The following is an 18,763-nucleotide window of genomic DNA, read 5'->3' on the forward strand; positions in this document are numbered from 1 at the left end:
GGGGAGGGGGCTGCGGGGCCTCCCGGGGAAACACCCGCGGTGCGGGGAAGGGCCGCAGCTGCGGGGCCTGGGCTGTGCCGGGCCGGGCTCTGCGCAGCCCCCCGGGCCGGGGAGGGGCGCGTTCAACCCGCGCGGGGCACAGGGCGCCGGCGGCCCGGGGAACAAACCCGGGCAAGGAACGCATCGAGTTCTGGTGCTGGCTACCGGGCGGAACCCGCCCGGTGCTTGGAGAGCCAGACTTGTTGTGCTCCTCGCCCGAGCGGCTCGTGGGGCTGGCAGCAGGGCCGGGGTGCGGTGACAGCGCTCACAGTCCAGGCCCCCGAGGCCGCCGCCTCGCCGGGAGTGTCCCGGAGAGCGGATCCGGGTGCGCCGGGCACCCTGAGGTGGGGCAGGCAGCAGCCCTCAGCGAGCAACCCACGCCAAAACTTGACACCCCAAAAAAAGGCCTACCAGAAATCTTGTGTTGTGCTGTTCTCAGAATCCCCAGGAATTTTGCTGCAGTAGAACTGCAAACAGCTAGTTTGGTGGGGTGGGGGTGTTTTTGGCCTTTCAGGAGCCGAAGCAACAAGTTTGTGTTGGGTTAAGACTGGTTTTCTGCTTGATTTCAGGAAATGGTTGCTTAGGAAACTCATGTATAAAGCAACAAAAAGAATGCAGAAAGTTACATTGATGCTGGATAAAGATTGTTTAACTTGCATCAGTCAAAGACTTACAGTTCTGAAAAGTAGCAGTGAGAGCAAAAAAATATCACTAGGAAGGTAGCTAATACCAGGATCTTTGTTTCCTTCTTTTGCAGAAGACTGTAATCTCCTCATGTAGCAATGGCTTAAGAAAAAAAGACAATGTTGAAAACAGAATTCTCTATTCCTTTAGTTGCAGGGCAGGCAAAAGACATTCTGGACAGCAGAAACTATTTAATCTTTTTTTTTTTTTTAAGATGTTGCAACAGCAAACTGAGTAACAAAAGAAAACAAGTACAGTGAAGTGTATCCGGAGTATATCTGGATACTTAGAAGAAACATTTGTTGCCTTTTGGGGTTTTTTTTTTAAGGAAATGGGTAGTTATTGTGATGACCATTCATTTTGCTCAGAAAACCTCAAACCTGAACAGAGCTATTACTTCACTTCAACTTTCCTTTAAAAAGGAGATAAATTACCTTAGCTGAGATTTGCAGTAGCTACCCCATACCTCATCAACAAAAGGACACAGGTCCTGTTTGATTTCAGTGCACTTGACTGGGTTATTCCTTGCTTTGGTGACATGGTCTAGTTAAGAGTGATGTTAAAAAGTGTCCAGCTCTCATGGTTGTGGTCCTCTTTGAAAATACAGTTTCTTGTTTTACATTGCAGTATATGCAATTTTATGTTCCCATTAGGCTCTTCCAGCAGTAATTGCAGTGACAGAATTATTTGCTCTAAGCTCCAAGTTTAGGTTCAATCTAATAGTTGTGGTTTAAAAACCAGGGCTGTTTCCAAACAAGTGCTGGCAAAGCTTTGGTTTGGTTTTGGTTTGGGTTTTTTTTTTTTATGTTGGGGGTTACTGGCTTTTATAAGTGACAGTAATGGTTTTCTTATAAAATATTTACACATTTTCAAGATGGAAACGAAAAATACTGACTCAACACAACATAAAAGTCTTCAAGAAAAGCAAAAACCCTTTTTGTTTGACTTTAAGTGATGAACAGATTGAATTTTGAGGGTTCTGTTGAGAAACTTACAAGTGTTTTACTCTGACCCACAAGGAAATTCCTCTTCCCAATTTCTCTGGAATTCTAAATTAAGAGCCTTTCAATAATAGTGCCACGAATGTGTCTTAATTATATTTTAGGTGTCAGTAGGCGCTAGGCTGGATATTGAATGTAACCATTGCTTTGTTTCCCAGCTTTGCCTGCTCGGAGGCAGCGATGGAGCGCTTTGGGGTGAAGTCGGCTCCGTCGCGGAACCGCTCCAAGACTGCTCTGTACGTGACGCCCCAGGACCGCGTGACGGAGTTCGGCAGCGAGCTGCACGAGGACGGGGGGAAGCTCTTCTGCACCTCCTGCAACGTGGTGCTGAACCACGTCCGCAAATCCGCCATCAACGACCACCTCAAGTCCAAAACACACACCAAGAGGAAGGCGGAGTTTGAGGAGCAGAACGTCAGGAAGAAGCAAAGGACTCTGACTGCCTCCCTCCAGTGCAACAGCACTGCCCAGACAGAGAAAAGCAGCGTGATCCAGGACTTTGTGAAAATGTGCCTGGAAGCCAATATCCCCCTGGAGAAGGCTGATCACCCCTCTGTGCGAGCCTTCCTGTCCCGCTACGTTAAGAACGGCAGCTCCATACCCAAGTCGGAGCAGCTGAGGAAAGCATATCTGCCTGATGGCTATGACAATGAGAACCAGCTCATCAACACTGAAGACCGTTGAGAAGAGAACTGTTTTCATCCTTGTCGTGAAGTTTTACATATTGATGGTGTGGTTTATTTTTATATTCATGCATATATACAGTGTTACATATTGATTTTACAAGCTATTTTGTATTCTTGTAGAAATGACAATCTGCTCCTGAACTTAGTGGTGTGCCACAGATTGTTGCTAACCCTGCTGTGGACTTCAGAGCTACATTGATGTAGAGCTCGTGAGGAATGTAGGGAGCATCCCTGGCATACACCTGATCTCTGTTCAATCCAGCTGTAACTGAGGCTGAGAAAAAGGCACTTGAATGGAGGACCCCACTTCACAGTGCATCCAAGAAGATGGTGTGGTAGGGATTGCTAATCATGGCAGTGGATTGCTTTGTCCGGTATCCTGTCCCTGAGTGACCAAGAAGAGGTGCTGCACCTGTGAAATGCAAGAAGCTCTAGGATGGTTAGTTGAAGTATCACTGCTCTGTTGGGGGAGGACTATTGCAACTTTCTATTCAAGCTTGGTTTACGTTTTGAAACAGGAAACATTTTTCTTCTAGAACACTCTCTGACGCTGTTTGGTGCAACTGTGGATGTATTCATTATCCAGCTTAACCAGCCAGTCTCTTGTACTGACCTCTGAACTCCACTATTCTCATAAGGCTGGGAGTTCTGCAGGTTTGCCATGTCTGCTTTTCTAAAATCATTGTTCCCTTGTCTTGATTTCACATGCCTCCTTCCATTTCAGTGCCAATATTTGAAAGCTGAGTAGACAAACCAGAAACTTGAGTGTGGTTTGCAGTGCAGTTGCTGTCAAGGGAAACTTATGCTGGACCAAGTCCTTAGCAGAGAGGATTAATGCCTTTTTCCTACTAACAGGACTAAGCTAAATCTAAATTGGGGATGACAGAGGCACTAAATTGAGGAGATGGGAAGGATTTTCATTGTGCACAGGAGAAGAGGCTGCTCCATCTCTCCCTGAAGGTCCTTTGCACCTCTGGCCTTGTCATCAGCCTTTCAGTCAAGGGAGGTAAAGGGATTAAAACAGTTTTTAAAGCAGTTACTGCAAAGGCTTTTCAGTACTTGTAAGCACAAGTAGGAAGGCACATACACTTTGAACTTATACTGGAATTACAGACACGGGCTGTATTTCTTACTCTGTGCCATGGCCACATCTATTGGACTGGCAAAAATTAAAATGGGAAATTGAAGAATTTCAATAATGTTACCCTCTCCAAAAACCTAGTAAACTCTTACTGAGCTATTCCAAATTATGATGCCAAATAGTTCACCTCATGCAAGTGTTCTATGAAGGTTTTGAAGGAAATGAGGGAGTATTGTGCAAAGTGCTGGAATACAACTGACCTCTGCCTGCTCTAGATCTCCTGGAGATGCTCTGGGTTCAGAGGTGCCAAGCATCTCCTGGGAGCACAGGAATCCTCCTTCTCAATGGGTACCATGGCGTAAGAATGCTTTAACTCCCAAGGGTGGAGCCAGTTGTCCAGCTTCCTTTCCCCAGTAGAGTTTCACAGCAGTTTATTTACAGCAATACCAAGGAATTGCTGAAAAGAGACAAAATGACCAGGTTATTTTGGGTTTGGAGCTATTTCCCCAGCTGTATCTAGAGCAGTCTCCTTTGCTGGGCTGAGAGAGACTTACGTACTTAGTAACAACTGGGTTTTCGTGCAATTAGCTCTGCAGAAATGCACTTGTGTTCCATGTCCTGCAGCCTCCTGCTATTAAACCTGCTGGAATAAATGGACAAAACTAAGAAGCAGGTGGTTTCTTATCCATGTGCACCAGTCCAGGGGTGCTCAGCCCACTGCTGGTCTAGGACTTCAGACAGAAATAAACAGTAGCAATTTTTTTAATCTAATCCTAGAGATCAAGATATGCCTTCCTAGTATCATTTTTTTATTGCACAAGCTTGGGTTTAGCTTAAAATCCTTAACTGCCTTGGGCTAGAACTGTTTAATAAATCTTCTGAAGCCAAGTGAAAAGTAAACTGCCAATAGCCTTTTCTGTCCTGACAAGAACTGAAAGTATTTTCTCACAGCTGCTGTTTCCTTACAGTGAAACAACGTGCTTTAAGTTTTAGTCTTTTTTGAAACCTTAGCAGTGCTATCTTAGAATTGAAGCAAATGGAAAATAACAGCATATTGAGAAAACAAAAACAGCTAGAGAAATGGGATGATTAAAAGGTAGGAATTTGGGCTACTTCACTCAGTTTTTGCTAACATGGGATTTTCCAGGCTGCATGCATAATGATTTTATACAGCATTTGATGCTGTATGTTCTTCCCTTGACTGACAAACTGACAGACATTTTGAAATGCTTCATGGGAACATTAAATAGGCTCTTGCATAATTAAAAAAAAAATCAGGTTACTTTCAGATTTACAGTTTTACATAAAAAAGTTGGCAAGTGTAATGAACTCAGTTTGCAGGACACTGCTGTCTTAATAATAGGATGTTTTCATTTAAAAATGAAGCCACAACACTTTTCAAGCTTTTTTGGAAATCAAGATCTTGACCCATTGCAACAAACATTAATAATGGAGTAAAACTATGAAAAAGAAAGCACTTCCATGTAATCTAGAAAGAATAATGAGTAAGTTTAGAATCATGAACATAACCCAAATCATCTTTCAGAGAAAATAAGAGTAAGTGGTTGCATTCTGTCATGAAACAAGAGTCCTGCAAACATTCAGAGCATCATTTTGCCAGTATGGCTACAGTTGGATAAAACAACTTTCTTTTAACTGCTGTTGATCTCAGGGAAGATTTACAGCAGTAGTTTTCTCATGTATAAAGCTAAGTAATAACTAAATCCTAGTTTAGAGGCTGTGGTGAAGTTGTTTGAACAGTCTCTGTGGGGGTTTAATTTCTTGTGCAAGAATGTATTTCCTATAAAGAAGAAAACTCTCAGAAGTAAAGGGAGGATGATGTCTGCTTTTCACTTTACATCCATATGTAGGGACAAGCTCTAAGGGATACTTTTTGCCAGGTGGCTTTATGAATATATTTGAACTCTAAATGTAATAGTAAAATAATTAAAAGAAGAGATATCTTCTTCTCTAACCAATACTTAAATTTAGCCAAATTAGCTAAAATTACTGCCAAGTGTTTTCCTAGAAACAACACTTGCAAAGAGTAAAATACAAACAGGAGCATTCTTTGTTGTTTGACTCCTTACATGGACACACCATGATAGTTTCAGCTTGCATGTTCTTGAAAAAACATGAGCAAGCTTCAAAATTTTTAATCATTTTGAAGCCTGTAATTTGGCAGCTCCCATGGGAAGGTGCAGCATTCAGCATAATGAAAGGGAAATCTGTTTTTCAACAGAGAGAGAAACTTGTTCTGCAAAATATGGGATATTCTCATGATAGAAGGGCTGTTTTGAGCCAGAGCCCCTCTGAGCAATTCTGTTGAGCTGAAGAGTGAGATGCTCCCTGTTTGGTTTTGCAGCATAATGAGCTGGTTTTCAGGAAAAAGGAAAAAAAAGCTGGAAGTTTGGCAAGGATAATCTCTATTTATATTTACATATAAAGAGAGGCAAGGCTCACTGTTGTTGCATTCACATTGTACTCACTGCTACTTTGTGTAATTTGAGTGCTTGTTGTCTTTGTACAATTTTAAAGTCGTGTCTAACTTTCAAAATATTTTTATTTTAACAAAGCTTCTCACTGTAATAGTGCTATTAGAGTTTAGTCTCTTTCGGTCTAATGAAGATGCTTTATTTTTGTTTTGGTGGTAGGGATGTTTTGTTGATGGTGAGTGGCCACAGAAATGGTTTTATTTAAAAAAAACAAGTCATGAACTTAAGATTAGGTACTAGAGTGAGGCTGAAGATATCTGGGTCCTGCAGTGCCACAAGACTTCCTGTAGGAACAGTAAGACCAGAGTAAGTGATTTAAGTTTTTATATTAAAACAATACTGAAGAGAAATACTTTACATTGTAAAGTTTTCACTTGGTAATGAAAAAACGGTCTCTTTAAAAGAAATAAAGGTATTCCTTTTTTATAGAATTTATGCATGATCTCTTATTTTACCAATCAAGTGCATCAAGAACATGTGGTAGTTCACATAGTGTGGTGTAATATAAGGCAGAAGAAATGGATGGGGACAGGAAAAATTAAGGAGCTGCTGTTGTAGCTTAAGGTTGTATCAAATATTGAAGCAGCTGGTTGATTTATCTGTGCAATGACACTGAAGTCTGTTTCAGGACTGGTTGTACAAATCTTCTGTTTCCTGTCAATTCCTGAATTTTCTCCATGGTGACAGAAACTCCCTAAGGATGCCTTCTGCTCCAAGTGAACACCAGGTGGAATGATCATTGTGCATTTTGACACTTCAGTAAACGATTTGTAGGTACAGGTTCTTGCAACTGTCCAAGGCCTCAGATCTTTTCAGGAAGGGCTTCTGCAATGTGGAAGAATCCAAAAAGGTCACAGTTTGATCCCTCTCCCTTGGGGACTTCATGAAAATTGAGCAAATAACATCAACCCATCAAAAATTATCATCAAGTGTGGGTTTGTTTGTTTACACATTTATTTTCCTGAATTCTGACTTGTCTTGACATCTCATAATGGATCAATGATAAATTCAGGCAACCTCTTGACTGATGAATTTATGAATCATTACTTTCTCGTTTTCAGTCATTTCCAGGTCACAGCACATTAAGATCAAGTGCTTTTTGTTGTGAAGTGGAAAAGCAGAATAAACATACCCTTTGTAAAGTTTTCATGTGTGGACAATTCCTGTATGAAACAGCATGTGCACACTTGCAAAATCAATACATCAGTGAGGATTTGTGTGGAAGCTGATGCAGAACCAGGTGAAGCAAATATTTAAAGTAATTCGGCTATGCTACATTTTTATGGTGACATTTTACTTTTTTAACTGAATCAAGGCAGTTCAACCCATATCCAGGATGCAGTAGGATAAAGTACACATAACTTTCAAGCCACAGTGATATTGATAATTAGGTTTGACATTTGTTATTTGCATAGGCTGGAGAACAGACAGCCTGTGGCAGTTCTGCTTTTTTTTTTTCTCATCCCACCACTTTTTTACAAGGGGTTTGGAATTTGTGGCTCATGTGGTGGTGGAGGCCTCCTCTTTCATATCCAACAGCAGGGAGCACATCTCAGGTAGAAGCAGAAAGTGCAGGATGAGAGTTGGGATACAGGAGCTACTGCAGCTCAGCTGAAGATACTGTTCAGTAGTTCTGTTCAGAGCTGGAAGAAAAGTAATTAGGGGCTTTAGAGGTTCTTAGGAGGGGTATGTATATTGGTTTGCCTCAAGTGGTTTTTTATCTGTCCTCCAGTGTACAAAATAGCTCTCAAATTCAGCATTGGATTTCACCGCAGTAATTGAGACCTTCTCACCTTAATTCTTCTATAATTAGTTTTAAATTGCTTCCTCCCTCCCCTTCTTTCTGAAGCCTGTCATTACCTCAAGATAAATCCAACAGCTACAATACCCATGGTTGCCCTTAGGGAAGTGTTTTACAGACAGCAAACCCCCGAGTGGAGCTTTAACCAGCTCTGGATTGAATGAACTGACCCCCCTTGTGAGAGCACCCAAGCTCAGCCTACAGTTCAGAACCTGGCTCAAGATGTGTGCTTTGGTTCAGCAAGGCTCAGCTCATCTCCTGAAACTGAAATTGCTGAGGGAAAAGCAGGGAGATGCAGACAATCTCATGTTCTGAAGGAGGAAAGGACTTGTATTGAAATGAAGGAGCTGATCCCTCTTTTAACAAGGAATGACAGGAGTAAGGCCTGGAATGGGCTGCAGGGGCCACCTTGGCTGGTGCAGCAGCAAATCCTGAGAGCTCTGTGATCACCAGTGACAGAAAAGGAGCTGATGGGACACTGAAACGCTGCTGCTCCTTTAAGGCACTAAAACCTCCTTCATGCAGTATTAAAAGGTAATTTTCAGCAGACTTCCTGCAGCCCACTCTCAGAACGCTGTGTCTCACTCTGTGGTTTCCTGCAAACAGGAAAAATGCAGCCCCGAAATAGAACTTTGGTCTTGTCAGAAGAAAAACTGAGGTGGGACAGAAAGAACATTGCATAGATTATGGTTGGGATTTTTTCTTTTCACTTGCATTCAGTAAAGTAGCAACAGGCATGAGAAAGGGGACTGCATCCAGTGAAGATAGTTTCTCCCTATAGCAATACTCAGGTCTGAATTTCACCCTGTATTTTTGGAGCCTCTTCCTCCAAAATAATAGTATCCAACACAGAGAACTGTGCTAGTTGTTATGTTTAAATTGAATTGGTTCTTTAAATTCAATTGCACTGAATAAGGCTTTTTCAATACCTGGGGGCTGTTAGGGTTCAGCAAAGTTACTGAGTTACTACAGACAGTGCAAATCAGTGCCCAGCTGGTGACATCTTTTTCTGCCAATCCCCTTTCCTAATTTAGGATTAGGACTCTCATTCCTTCCTTTGACAAATACTTATTTTATATTTATTTACCATTTACTATCCCTTGAAATATGCTTTTAAAGCAAAACTAGACTCTTGCAGTGCCTCAAATCCATGGACTGAGTTAAAAACAATTAAAAAATCTAAATTACCATTTGGAGATCGAAAATATCTCATTTGTATCTTAATGATATAATAAAAATAGAATGGCTCAAGGTGGTAATTAAGTCTCAACAAGAGAATAACTTCCCTGAATAACCAATTTTTCTCTCTGAGCTGGCTGTGGATGCAGCCATCAGGTGTCTTCACTGCACAAAAATGCAATTTGTGGTAGGAGTGTTTTGGCTCAAGTGGAGCCCTGCTGTGTGTGCAGTTACACTCAAGGAGTTTTCTTCCACAAATATTTTGCCTATAGGCTGGATTGGAATTTTTGTCAGCTTTTTCAGTTCCTCAAAAACATCAGTATCATTGTCCTGATCATCATGCACTCAATCCAAACACAAAAATTTTGATAGAAAAAAAGAAATCCAAACATAACATTTCAGAAAGTTGTTCTCTTTTGTTTTCTCCAAAATATTACTCTGGGAAAAAAAACCTGGTAATTTAGACTTTGGTAGGCATTTGCATTTTAAGCAGAAGTGATAATTGCTATATACAAAATTCCTGTTTGACTTCAGTTTGGTTCTAACTTTATGAAGAAACTTTGCATGGGCAGAGGTTTTGGGGAAGGTTCAGCTAAGTGCTTCAATGTCTTAAAAATATTTAGGGGGAAAAAGTCTTAAGGACATGCTGAAAACGCAACACACAAAATCCAAATTACTTGTCCTTATGAAGATGCTGAGAACAAGCAGCAGAAACAATCATCCCTTATAGTACAGATTACTATAAATTAAGGCATTAATGCAAATTGAGACAATTCAGATGTGTTTGACATCTACCAGCTTGTGAATAGTGAATTTTTTCAGCTTCTTAGCTCATTAATGTTGAATTAATCATACAGAAGCAGTGAACAAGTTTAAAATCCTGCTGTGCATCTCTCCTCTCTGCTATATTGCTTCTTGTAAAATCAAAGCCTCATTTGCAGGAGCATCTTTCAAAAATCAAAAAAATCTGCAGCTTTGTTCATTGCACTGAGGGGACCCAGGAGTCAGAGAAGGAAAAAAGATGTTTTTTAAACCCCCAGGACCATCTTCTCTTTCCAATCCCTAGAGAATAAAGGTCTCTCCAGTCATGCTGATAAAAAGGATATTCCTGAACATTCTTCTGGTAATGCTGGCTCAGAGCAATTATCAAGTTTACAGTAAGATGTGGCCTCATAATTAAACCTGTCTATAGCTATTAAACATTACATGTGGAGAACAGAAACCAAAGCAGTGCTCAGTGCACCCTGGAGATAATATGTCTTACTTTATTACCATAGCAGAGCTTCCTAATTTAATTGAAGAGGATGATAATGATAATAATAGAGAAATACTCAGTAACTGTGCAGATAAGAACTCCAGCACCTGAGGACCAAATACATTTTGCATCATGGCCAAAGGCTCTTCCTATAAAGGGTCTGCAGCAGTTTTTGAATAAGAGGGTCTGCTAATTTGGACTGATGTGAGGACTGTATTTGCCCAGTATACTCCTAATATAATTTTTATTTTCTTTTGTTTAATGAGATTATTTTGTTTCAAGTTCTTCTTGGCTGCTGTCGTCCAGGAGACATAAGTGTTACCATGGAAAGGAAGAAAATCCTACAAAAAAGCTTAGAGCTGCTGCAATGGATGCACTCAACTGCTGTTCGAACATCTCAGATACATCCACTGATGAATTGGTCAACACTGATAAAGCACTGCTAAAATGATACAAATTACTACAAATACCAAAATGATGTTTATAGGAGCATCGGAGAGAAAACTCTTGCAAGTCAGTCTCTACAGAACCATGATGGAAATAATTTTTTTCAGTGTACATCCATTTTATCCCTAAGTTTTTCCAATCTTGTTTGGGTTTTATTTTGGTCAAAAGTAAGCTGGGAGTTGAAGCCAACTTATTTAAGCTTTGTATGTTGCAGAGCTATCCAGAGACAAAACAACGAGAGCCCCAGAAAACCCACAGGTGTACACCAGAAAAACTACATTACTGCTTCTTTAAAATGGGGGGAAAAGAAGTAAAAAGGAATAAAATTCAATTCTATTTGCAAAATTACATTCCTCAAAAAAATCCCAGTGGTGATATACATATGTACAATTACTAAAATAAAATTTTCCATCATTCCTTGAGGAGCCTTCTCTGAAGTTCGGGGAAAGTGTTTAATGAGTTGCAGAACTGTTGTGCTCATTACAAGGAAGAACTGGAGAATCCTCCTTACCTGCTGCTGGAATATCTTTGTATGTTGGGAGAGATGAGAAGTTCAGTACCCTGAATAGTACAGCAGCAAAGTATCAAACAGGTATGTGAGAACAAATGAAACAGCTCTTAACTCTGTCTTCACATTTTGCATTGTAACAAGTGCCACTGTATTTCCATCTGTGCATTGATCCAAACTTCCACCAAATGCTTTTGTGGTGAACTCTGACCATCTGTGTATTTTAACCAGGCTCTTTCTTCTTCTTTGAAGGTCAGAGGGAGGTGGAAGACTCTGGTTCTTAACCATGGCCAAAGTGATCTGTGCTGAGAATGCTGATCCTGGGAGAGGAAAGAACTTTTTAGGCCAACAGAAGGATATCTTAATATTGCTGCTTGCAAACTTGCAGTTTGTTGTGAATGTTGATGGTGTAAAATGACCATGATTCTGACCAATGACAACTGAAGACTACAAATTAGAAGTGATACATGTGCATGGCATGTAAAAGTGAGACTCTGTTTGGTGTGTGGGATTGGTTATGTCAGAGGATATTAGATCATTATGACACCCATTTGATATTTTGTTCCCTAGATCAGTTTTGGGGTTCATTTCTTTCTTGATGTTTTGCTTATATGAATAGGTTTCTGCCATTAACAGAGGGCAGATTGCATTCACTTCAGTGTTTCCCAGCTGACAACTCTGTGTTCAATTTTCTTCATGCCTACTACCTGGAAGGTGAAGAGAAGTTATCAAGACTTCCTAAATCTAAGGATAGTCAGCATCTCTTGTCCTGCTTGCCTGGAAAGTACTCGTGTGCCTTTCAAGCCACCTTTCTTCATTGTTTCCAGAATTTCATCTGTAATGGAAAGTGCACTGTTTATAAATGAGTAGAAATTGCTTATAAAAGACAGTTCTAAGGTAATCCCTCAAGCTGTAAAGCAAAGTTTATAAACTGTCCTCTTACCCTTTCAGGCAGGAATTTTTATGCAAAATAATCTCCCACCAAGAACAAATAAAGCTCATAATTTACAAACTGAAGTTCAGTATTTTGCTAGAATTCTGTATGAAGCTAAACCGTAGGAGAAAGTGACATTTGTAGCATCGTCTCACAAAAGCTGCCTAATAAATCAGGTGTGAACAATAATCTTGACATTACATGATCACTTGTGGCCATTAAGCATTAGATCAGAAGAAACAAATCCAAATCTTTTCTCTACACCTGTAAAATGAAAATCACATTTCCAACTAAGCCTTTTAGGTTAACACCACCATTTTCTTCCATAAGAAAGAATTGGCCTGGCTTCATTAATTAGTTCAGACTTAATTAACTCACCATTCAGACTTGGAACTGAACTCTTGCAGAGCTGCTGGGGACCTACACACTTTCATTTTCCAAACTAGCTTGGGGAGTTCTTAGTTTTGATAAATGTGCTTGCATTTTGGGTCTAGCTGTGATCAGCATTTTGATTTATACCATGTTAAACCTGGTTTGGCACATTTCAATATCCTAGGGCAGTGATCACCTGGATTATTTTCTTTAATTGTTACCAAGTAGAATAATCCTCCTGGTGAAAGCAGGTCTGGTACTAATGGGAAAACTCTATCCATTACTTCTCTGCCCTGTTTGCCACCAGCCCAGGATGCCTCTATTCCACGGCTTTTCACCTAGCAAGAAGGAAAGCAAAGATTGTCATAATACCGAATGATTGAACTGTCCCAACAAGTGACAGTAGCAATACCATTTTTACTATGTATTTCAAATTTTTCCTACCTCTTCAGAAGGTGTTACCACATATGGTGGGTTAAACAGCAGTAGATCAACCTTCCCATTTAACCTTGGAGATAATCCTTTGACCTGTAGGTGAAGTTGATGATTCTTTTGTGTGGGGTTTCTTTTTGGAAACATGAAGAATGCAAATGTTTTGTAAAAATGCAGTTACATAGTGCAGTTGGTCAGCCATTTTAAATCCCATTTATTGTTGCCTATCTATATCTTTTATAAACATATATATTCAGGATTAAAGAGATGAGAAAATTATCTTTTCTCCATATCAAATGTTGTGAGAAATCAAAAGTAACAATATATGTAAGTTCTCATTAAATCAGAAAAGGCTGAGAACGAAGAACTGCATAACTTTAGACAAAGGGCTATAATGTCAGGCCACTACAGAATTCCTTTTCCAGGATTTTCCAAACTATATCTACAGATTTTTTTTTAAAGTAATTCAATAAATGTTCAGAGCTTAATTTTGAATTTTAGAGCTTGAGTAGTTTGCTGGGGTTTTTTTGCCTTGGCAGGGGGTGATGTCCAGAGGTCCCTTCCAACCCTAACTATTGTGTGACTCCATGATCTCCAGTAGGTATAAAAAATTATACAAACTATGAAGGGGATACTATTGAAACATCTCTCTTACCAAGTCAGTAATGACAGGCTGCAGGTGAACATTGTTAAGCAGAGCTGTCTCCTGGGTACAGTAAGCTGCCATGGGGTTGATATCTGTGCATCTAAAAGGGAAATATTACAAAGTGTAAGCTGTAGGCTACTGTACCTGGAAGTTTAACCCTATGAACCACAACCTAATTTACAGAATCACAGAATACTCTGAGTTAAAAGGGACCCACAAGGATTCCGCCGAGCAAACACAAGTGTAGGCTTAGCAATTTGTCTGAGAAATGGGAAAATGGATTTCTAGTCACAGCACTACTTATTTGTTACAGAACCCAAAGTAAATAATTCAGGCTGCACCATAATCTCCGAAATGCTCAACAGACTCTCTTTGCTTTGACTTGTGTATCTACAGAATTGAGAAAAGAATAGTTTTTAAAATGTGAAAATGAGAAATATATATGAGAGGGCTAAGCATCCTTTATTATTTCATGCAACAGTTTAGGTGCTGTTATACTTACATGTACAGTGCACTGGGTCGCTAAGCATCCTTTATTATTTCATGCAACAGTTTAGGTGCTGTTATACTTACATGTACAGTGCACTGGGTCCAAGGATGGAAGAAGCCAGAAATGTTGAAACCACACCAGATCCAGATCCTATTTCAAGGCAGATCTCGACTCTAAAGAGAGAAAACTGTGGATGACTTTTGTTTGTAACATACAAGAGCACTGAAACAGATACAGAATTGGTGAAAACAGTCTTACAGATCACGCTGTCGTCCCAAACAAGCTAAAGTAAAGAATCATAGACTATCCTGAGCTGGGAGAGACGCACAGGGATCATCCAGTCCAACCCCCGGCCCTGCACAGACACCCCAACAATCCCACCCCGTGCACCCCTGGCAGCGCTGTCCAAACACTTCTTGAGCTCTCTCAGGCTGGTGCTGCGACCATTCCCTGGGGATCCTTTTCCAGTGCCCCACCAGCCTCTGGGAGAAAAGCCTTTTCCTGATATCCACCCTAACCCATCCTGACACAGCTTCAGGCCGTTCCCTCAGGTCACAGAGAGCAGGATCAGTGCTGGCCCCTCCGCTGCCTCTCATGACGAAGCTGCAGACAGCGATGAGGTTTCCTCTTCTCCAGGCTCAAGAAGCCAAGCGCCCTCAGCCCCTCCTCGCACGGCTTTCCCTGCAGCCCTTCCCCATCTCCGCAGCCCCTCTGGACGCTCTCTAATGGCTCTGACGCCCCTGTGACAGCAATCCCCCCTCAGCTCACCCCTCCCCGGCTCCCCTGCCTGCCCTGCCGTACCGAGCCTCCCGCAGGCTGCCCGCGTCCCGCTCCAGCGCATCGAGCAGCAGGAAGGTGTCCTCGGCCGGCTCGTACACGTCCCGAAAGGGCCCCCGCGGGCCCAGGTGCCCGAACCGCGGGGTGGGCAGCGCCATCCCGGCCCGCCCGGGCCCGCATCCGGGGGAAGGGGAGGGACAAGGGGAGGAACAGGGCGCGATGTGCCCGCCCCTCCTCAGCGTTGCTCGGTGGCGCTCAGATGTGCTAGCCCTAAAATTCCGGCAGGTGTGGTGGGGTCTGATCACACTGACCGTGTGTTAAACACCCTCGGTGTGTCAGCGTGCACAGCGGTCCCCCCGCGGGGGCCCCTGAGGGCGGACAGGGAGGGCGCTGCTGCTCCTGCTCCTCCTGTCGGCGTCGGCTGCACGAATGGGGTTTCCATCACGAGAACGGCCACAGGGAGTCAGCACAAACCCAAGGGAAGGAGGTGCTGATGAAGCTTCTGAAACGCACGGGGGAAACCCTTAAGCAAAAAAGCTCTATTTTCTTGTCATAAAAAGACTATATTTCTGTGATTCTTAGCCAGCAACACTCGACAGCATCTTTATATACCGACCCTGTGAACTTCAGAGTCACATAACCCCGGAATGCTTTGGGGTGGAAGGGACCTTAAAGCTCATCCTATTGCACCCTGCCATGGGCAGGGACACCTTCCTCTAGCCCAGGTTGCTCCAAGTCCCAATGTCCACCCTGGCCCTGGACGCTTCCAGGGATTCAGGGGCAGCCACAGCTTCTCCGGGCAGCCTGTGCCAGGGCCTCCCCACCCTCACTCCATAAAGAATTTCTTCCTAATATTCACTCTAAACGTGCTCTCTGTCCATTTGAAGCCATTCCTTGTCCTGTCACTCCAGGCCCTTGTAAACTGTCTCCATCCTTCTTGCAGGCTCCTTCAGGTACTGGAAGGCTGCAATTAGATCATCCCGAAGCCTTTTCCAGGCTGAATAATCCCAACTCTCCCACCCTTTCCTCCCAGCGGAGCTGCTCCAGCCCTCTGATCATCCTGGTGTCTGCTCTGGACTCTCCAACAGCTCCAGGTCCTTCCTGGGCTGGGACTCCAGAGCTGGAGGCAGTGCTCTAACAAAAATGAGGCTCTGCAAAATTAAGAATTGAGGAAAAATTTCAGGGCACAGATGAGATTAATAATTTTCTCTACACAACAAAACCCCAAAAAATTCTGATCAAAAGCAGAAGAAAGAACTGAGCAGATTCTAATTCCCATGAAATATCCCCATTAAATATCTGTGTTGGGTTATTAATGCACTGAAGACTCAAATTTTGAATGAGGTGACTGTCTAGGTCAATGAAGGAAAAAGGTGATGTTAACCAAGTCAGTGCAATCAGATATTCAGAGATTATTATTCACAGATCTAAAGATGAGGTTTTAACTCAAGGATTGTTTTTGTCCTGTCATGGAAATGAAACTACCAAGCTTTATCTTAAAATAGGCTCCACTATCTAAAAAAAGCAATTCTAGAAACTCAGAAGTTCAGAAAATGTCAGTTTCCAGAGTAAATTTATTCATGGACCTGATCTTGTACTAATATTACCTTTTAATTTAAAATGTTACTTTCTCTTCAGGACACAATACCAGGTTTTTTTAGCTCCAAAGGAAACATAGTAGATGCTCCATTTCATCTGCCTTCCCACAGATTTGCTGCTGTGCCAGAGAAACAAGTACTTGTAAAACATATTAAGCTTGCATAAAATTCCATTCCTTTGGCCAAATGAAGTCATGTTAGAAGACAGAATTTTGCATTGTGCCCATATTAGGAAAATTAATTCTTCGGATATATTTTTTTAATCTCTCCAGGTGGTCAAGCTTTGGAGTGCAGTAGGAGAAATTACTTCACCTTCTTCAGCTGTACTTGTTATTATTTTTGGCTGTTTCATACTTCATGAAATCTGGTTAATTATTATTGGGGGGGTTTTTTTAATACTTCTAAGTCCTTGTGGGTGAATTTTATAAAACATTTATTTTTACTGCTTATATAATGACCTACCTAAAATGTTTTTCTTGGTAGACGACTGTAATGTTTTTGCCAAAACAGATTCTATTTCAATTTTGGGAAATTGTTGGAAAGCTGATATTCCCATTTTTCAGCGGTGCCTGTGCCATGTTATTAAACTGGGCTTTATGGAGATGAAAAATTGGTCTTGACAGGAATCATAACCATTTGTTTACACTATGCTGTATGGCTTCATCCCATTTGGAATTCAGTGCCATGTCTCTCATACAGAATCCTTAACCCATGATTTCCTGTCAGCCCTCACAGGCTTCCTCTGTAAAATTCTCAAACATTTCACAGATGCATTTCCTGGAAGAGACCTAGGCCTGTGCAGGACCTGTGAATTCTCCTGTTTTGCTGCATTTGAGGAACTGGAGCCACCAGGATAACTGCAAAGACAGAACTGCTAAGAGAAGGCTGCAAGAAACCTCATAAATTCTCTCTTCAACTGAGCGAGTATCTTCCTAAAAGTAGATAATTTTCTTGCCATCATTATTTCTAATTAGAAGATAACACTTTGGTGCTCTAATAATTAGAAACCCTGTAGTTCGTGGCCTGAATACAGAGGGGATAGGTTTTATACTCACTCTTCTGGCAAGTATGTAAACTTAAGCAATTCTTTTCACAGATTTTCTTGGTGGATTTGTAGGCAAAGAGAAGTTTTGCCCTCGTCAGCCCTTGTTCTGCTTGGCTAAATAAAACATGCTCTTAAAAGTTTCCTGTCACAAGACATTATTTTCATTTCTCTTAACACACTTCTAGACTTTCTGCATTTAGGTTCAAGTCTGTCTTCACCCTGAATGTGACTGGTACAAAATATTACAGATAATGCCTTACTGATGCTTTGGAGAACTGACATTTGGAACTCTTTTGGAACTTTCATGGTACATCCCAGGATCACGGCTGCACTTGCTTTGCAGAAATGTTTTTCGCCTTTTTGTGATCAGATGGTTTTCCTAAGTTTTCCTCAATAACTTCCAAATTACTGACCGCAAAGTGAGAATTCTGTAGCATTTTATTGGTTCTAAGAGTTCCCTTTTTGCATGCCTATTGCTCACATTCTGATCATTTCGTTTTAAATTGATGTCTCCTGATTTCTTGTTGTCATCACAGTGATGCCAAGGATCCTCATAAAAACACTAAGCAAAATCAGCCCCAGGACTGATATTTCAAGGAATCACCAGCATTAACTTTGAACTTGTCACTATTCCTTTTCAGTATGGTGTATGACTAACTTATAATTAAGTTTTCTGTTCACTTCATGCTCCTGCTGCCAATTCCAGCTTAGTTCATACTTTTCCATATAACATGACATCTCCAGCTGCATGGGAGTCTAAGTAGATTAATTTTTAGTGTTTAAAAATGGAGACAGACACTGCAGTAATGTAGCCAGCTGTTTTGCCTCTGCCACACGGCCAAAATCATCACTCAGCTGTTATTTTTAATTGTTGTCCCAGGTCAGTGGTACAGAGGTCCTGCTCCTTTCTTTCTTCTCCTCTTGAACACATGTCCAGACCTTTTTGCTCTAGTATTTAATATCTTCAATAGAAATGTAGAATTGTAAAATGGGTCACCTTCCACTAACCCAGCTTACTCCAAGCCCTGTCCAACCTCGCCTTGAACACTTCAAATTTTAATAATTCTTATTTTATATTATATGTTATAGCGTCTAAGACTTAGCTTTTTTAGTGATCAGTCTTTTACCCTATTTCTTTTCGACACAATATCATGCTTGAGATGGTTATTTAACCAATAAGCTTTGAAGCCTATTCCTGCTCTCATTCATTCCCTTGCTTCCATCTCTTACCTCAATCAAATATTTTCATCCCCTTCTGACCTTGGCATACTTGAATAATGGCTCATCATTAAA

The 18,763-nt window shown here is 41.4% G+C and overlaps 2 protein-coding genes across 10 annotated transcripts; one reads left to right on the forward strand and one right to left on the reverse strand.

The window, feature by feature from the left end:
* Window positions 1-161: 161 nt before the first annotated feature.
* Window positions 162-7,131, forward strand: CGGBP1 (CGG triplet repeat binding protein 1). The gene has a single exon (XM_042037858.1). The coding sequence runs from the start codon at window positions 1,905-1,907 to the stop codon at window positions 2,406-2,408; it is 504 nt and encodes a 167-aa protein (XP_041893792.1). The 5' UTR covers window positions 162-1,904; the 3' UTR covers window positions 2,409-7,131.
* On the reverse strand, window positions 2,985-15,027 carry N6AMT1 (N-6 adenine-specific DNA methyltransferase 1). Of its 9 annotated transcripts, none has more exons than XR_006017650.1 (8): window positions 14,852-15,027; window positions 14,134-14,223; window positions 13,570-13,660; window positions 12,927-13,010; window positions 12,704-12,820; window positions 11,954-12,011; window positions 11,180-11,496; window positions 2,985-7,629 (listed from the first exon to the last, which is right to left on the reverse strand). XR_006017650.1 is itself a non-coding variant. In XM_042037857.1 (7 exons), the coding sequence occupies exons 1-6, from the start codon at window positions 14,983-14,985 to the stop codon at window positions 11,905-11,907; spliced, it is 648 nt and encodes a 215-aa protein (XP_041893791.1). In that variant the 5' UTR covers window positions 14,986-15,027; the 3' UTR covers window positions 2,985-6,811; window positions 11,884-11,904. The 9 variants fall into 9 exon arrangements, 2 of the variants coding, with proteins under 2 accessions (XP_041893791.1, XP_041893790.1); XR_006017648.1 differs by having other exon boundaries at window positions 12,679-12,820; XR_006017646.1 differs by having other exon boundaries at window positions 11,884-12,011; window positions 12,679-12,820.
* Window positions 15,028-18,763: the final 3,736 nt, after the last annotated feature.

This window comes from Corvus kubaryi, unplaced genomic scaffold (assembly GCF_017639235.1).
Source record: "Corvus kubaryi isolate FWS band 111438036 unplaced genomic scaffold, C.kubaryi_AGA036_p1.0 37391, whole genome shotgun sequence".
Lineage (NCBI taxonomy): Eukaryota > Metazoa > Chordata > Aves > Passeriformes > Corvidae > Corvus > Corvus kubaryi.